This window comes from Aricia agestis, chromosome 7 (genome assembly GCF_905147365.1).
Source record: "Aricia agestis chromosome 7, ilAriAges1.1, whole genome shotgun sequence".
NCBI lineage: Eukaryota > Metazoa > Arthropoda > Insecta > Lepidoptera > Lycaenidae > Aricia > Aricia agestis.
In genome coordinates this window covers 8297100-8300941 of record NC_056412.1, presented here as the reverse complement: position 1 = coordinate 8300941, position 3842 = coordinate 8297100, and the positions used below count along the sequence as shown (strand labels likewise).

At 33.1% G+C, this 3842-nt stretch overlaps 1 protein-coding gene across 1 annotated transcript; it reads right to left on the bottom strand.

Annotated features, from left to right (window-relative positions):
• Window positions 1-542: 542 nt before the first annotated feature.
• On the bottom strand, window positions 543-2619 carry LOC121728548 (beta-1,4-mannosyltransferase egh). The gene is made up of 3 exons (XM_042116718.1): window positions 2441-2619; window positions 1525-2329; window positions 543-1340 (listed from the first exon to the last, which is right to left on the bottom strand). The coding sequence occupies exons 2-3, from the start codon at window positions 2326-2328 to the stop codon at window positions 768-770; spliced, it is 1377 nt and encodes a 458-aa protein (XP_041972652.1). The 5' UTR covers window position 2329; window positions 2441-2619; the 3' UTR covers window positions 543-767.
• Between the last annotated feature and the right edge of the window lie 1223 nt (window positions 2620-3842).

Genomic DNA, 3842 nt, shown 5'->3' with positions numbered 1-3842 from the left:
ATAGCAATGTGTGTAGCATGTAGGCATTTTTAGCTTTAACTTAACAAGTATAAAAAATCAGGAATGTTTCTATACTAATCCTAATTTTTAAATTATATCAAAAACATTGACATGTACTGTCAGAGAAGTTGATGCATAGGCAGATGGCGGACCTATGCACTATGTAATTTGGTCGCGTTGTGTCAAATCCAGCCGACAGATCACTGAATTGACATAATTCAACCAAATGATGTAGTTCCTTCAACTGCCTATGAATTTATTTATTTAATGGTACAATAGGTAGGTAGGTCATGGAAAATCTTGATTAAGCCCAGACAAAGTTGTTTACTTACTCAAAAATAAGAGTAAAAAATTTTTGTGCAGCAATAAAATAGTTTTTAGTTTGAATCTGTGATACAATACTGCATGTACATAAGTTTACAGGAAAAAAAAACTTGCAACAAAAGTATGTTTTGAAAAACATTGTAATATTCTTTAAATTTAAAATACTTGTAACTTTAAAGCCAGACTTATATACCAAATAATTAAAAGTATAAAAATAAATAATTAACCAACAATAATAAAATAATTAAGCAGACACTCTTTAACTGTATTCTTTGGTAACAGTGTGTGACTATGGACACCTTAACAATATTTATCAATTATTGTGATAAATATCAACTACAATCTAAATAACATACTTACTGCAATTACACATATGTTCAACTAGATAATTCTTAAGTATTTTGTGCAGTCAATTACCATGTCATTTACTTTAACATACACAATCATACTGTAACAGGGATCTTAATTTCTTTGTTGACAATATAAAACTTGTGCTTTTTACCGAGAACACCCCAAATCACCGCTATATTCTCTATGACTATATTAACTGGAATTGTTGCTAAAGCAGCTATAATAAGTAGGAGGAAATTGAGAGGCCCGAATCTATATATTGAGAAAGATTTGATTACACCAAAAATATACATGTAAATATTCACGGCCCCAGTAAATGCACAAATTAAGTCTAACCAGTGAGGACATGGAATTGGACAAAATGCTGCAAGCAAAATGTTACTCGTGGACAGAGGCAGTGTAACCCATGAATAACAGGATATTGCTAGGAAGATTTTATGAAAGAGAGGTATCTCTTTGGAATGGACCACTAATAGTATACCTTGTAACCACCTTTTTCTTTGCTGCATGAAATCCCACAGAGAGAATGGTGATTTCTCCCACATTTCTCCTTCAACAAAATTAAATGTATAACCTTCTTTGTATGCTTTCATTGCAAAGTAGCAATCCTCAGCCACAGACCCATCCAGGCCGTTATCAAATGACACCTTCTTCTCAGCACACACCTAAAAAAAGTAAACAAGATGTTACTGTTAGTTATTCTTTACTTCTTGATGCCTGCACTAAAGAGAAAATTAAGGTGTTAACTAAAAAGATTAAAGTATCATTCTACAAATAGCTGAAGTTATAAAAATTATAAACTTGTAATTGCACTTTAAAGGTTTATATTAATTAATCATATAATTTTACCTGAGTGACAACATAAGATCCTTTCCAGCTAAACAGGGGTTTGTGAAAGACATAAAACTGGAACCTCAATTTACCCATATCATCAGCAACACGGAAACTGTCAGCCAGTGTCGTGAGCCAGTTGACAATATGTTCATTGGCATAAGTGATAAGACCCTGACCGAACTGATGTCGCCCATCAAATACAAAGTTTAATATTCCTCGCACAGAATTTTCCGTTAACAATGTCTCTTCATCTAGGTGCACAATCCAATCATTGTCAGCAAGAATGTTAACATTATCTTCCAAGCAATATTGCAATGCTCTAGACTTAAATAATGCACCAGTTTTCGTCTTATATTCAGGTGGCACTACCACCTCTCTCACTCGTCTGTGAGTTGGTAACTTTATTGCTTTGTCAGTGACTACTTCGATCATAAAATTTTCCATTCCAACATCTAAGCACAAATTCATATTTCTTGTGACATTATCCTTTACGAGATTGGGGAAATCGCCCCTCGTTACCACTCTTATACAAATAAATGGGGCCAGTAGTGGAGAGCCTTTTAATTTAATTTTTCCCGGAAAAGCATTGAAAAACAAAAGCCCACCAAAATTGCAAAAAACTTGTGGTATCGTTAACAAAGTCAAAAGCCGAAGGATGTACAAAATTAATGTACCTTGTATGCCGTAAGCACCCCATGGTTCTATATAGGGCTTTTCCTTTCCATCTAGTGTAATAGCACCCGCAAATACGAGAGAACAGAATATAAACGTCAAAAACAATATACAGTGCAACAAATGTTGAACCCTTCCTCTCAGCATTCTGTAAAAATGACAAAAAACAGATGAATATTTGAAAATTTTAGAATAAAATGTAAGAAAACAAAGATTTCTACGTTTTTCCTTTAAAAAAATACTTGAAAAAAAACTATACCTTTAGCTTCAGCACTTAACAAAATCGGTCAAAGAATTTATCACAGTCAGTTATAATTAGTAATAAATAAAGTATTCTTTATTTGTAAACTTGTATGTATTTTATTTAATAAACATATTTTTATGTAGTATATAAAGATAAGGCGATAAAAAACGAAAGTGCAAAAAGCACGCCCTTCAGCGGCGTTCAAATTTCAAATAATGATTTTGACAAATGACAAATGACAATTGAGTATTGACAAATTGACATTTTAACACCTGTCAGTAGATTTTTCAGGTTTTTTTTTCTAGCTTGGCTTTTCTATCTTTGAGTAGGTACCTACGTTTTTGTATATCCGTCCGTAGTCTATGACTAGTGATTTGTTTCATTTCTGAATCTGGGGGCACGGCAGTGCCATCACTGCCAAGCTTTTTAGCATAGGCACGGCTGCATCATACTTTTCTCGACCCGGTTCGCGGCTTCTTCACACCCCCTTTATAAATTTAAAATAAAATATGTTTTCGGAAAGAACCGGCGTAATAGGCTCATTTTTTTCATCTTTTTTAAAATAAAGTTTACAATTTTGTAACTTAATATTATAAAGGTACAACTAGCTGTCCTACCCCAGTAGGGTTAGATTTTTTCTTGAAATTAATTATAGTCAGAATTTTTTTTGCACCAGTGTTTAGAGGAGGTTATAAATAGCTTAAATTCAAAAACTCGACCATACACGACGTGTGCGTTAGCCGCAATATTGGTTTGAAAGTCTAATCATTTTTTAGCTATATCTCCTTTATTTTTAATTTTTTTTTAGAAAATGATAAAGGTCAAATTTGTCGCAAATTTTATTTTCTAGAACTTTAGTCCTTATAATGTTTATTGTAAAATCAATATTTACGGAAATAACTGCAAAAAACAAGTCCAAGTGTAATTTCGCCTGTTCTACCTGTATCGCGATTATTGTCAAATAAGTACACAAACAAAATTAATATATTTTTCTTGGGTCGAAAGTACCCAAATTTGAAAATTTTCGAACCTTTAAAAATTCATATCTTTAAAAACATTAACTTTATCGTGAATAGTCTTAGGACCTTTTTTATTGGTATTTCAATAAAGAATATAAAAAAAATTGTCCGGTTGAAAAATAACAATGGCACCGGGTTGCGCCATGGCAACATGCATTTATCATCATCATCAAGAGGGCAATTCGAAGAGGATCGTATAAAAAAATTGAGGTGGAATAGTTTTCGATATTCATGCGCCGAGTGCCGACTCGTGCTAGTCTAACCTAAGGTATGTTAACTTTATTGGCCCTAGTCATAACCGAGGTCCGTAGCCAAAAAAACAAAAGACGAGGATTTACTTGACAGATGACACTTGACAGTTGGCGTCAAGTTGACGTAGCAGAAATAAAGAGTGATCA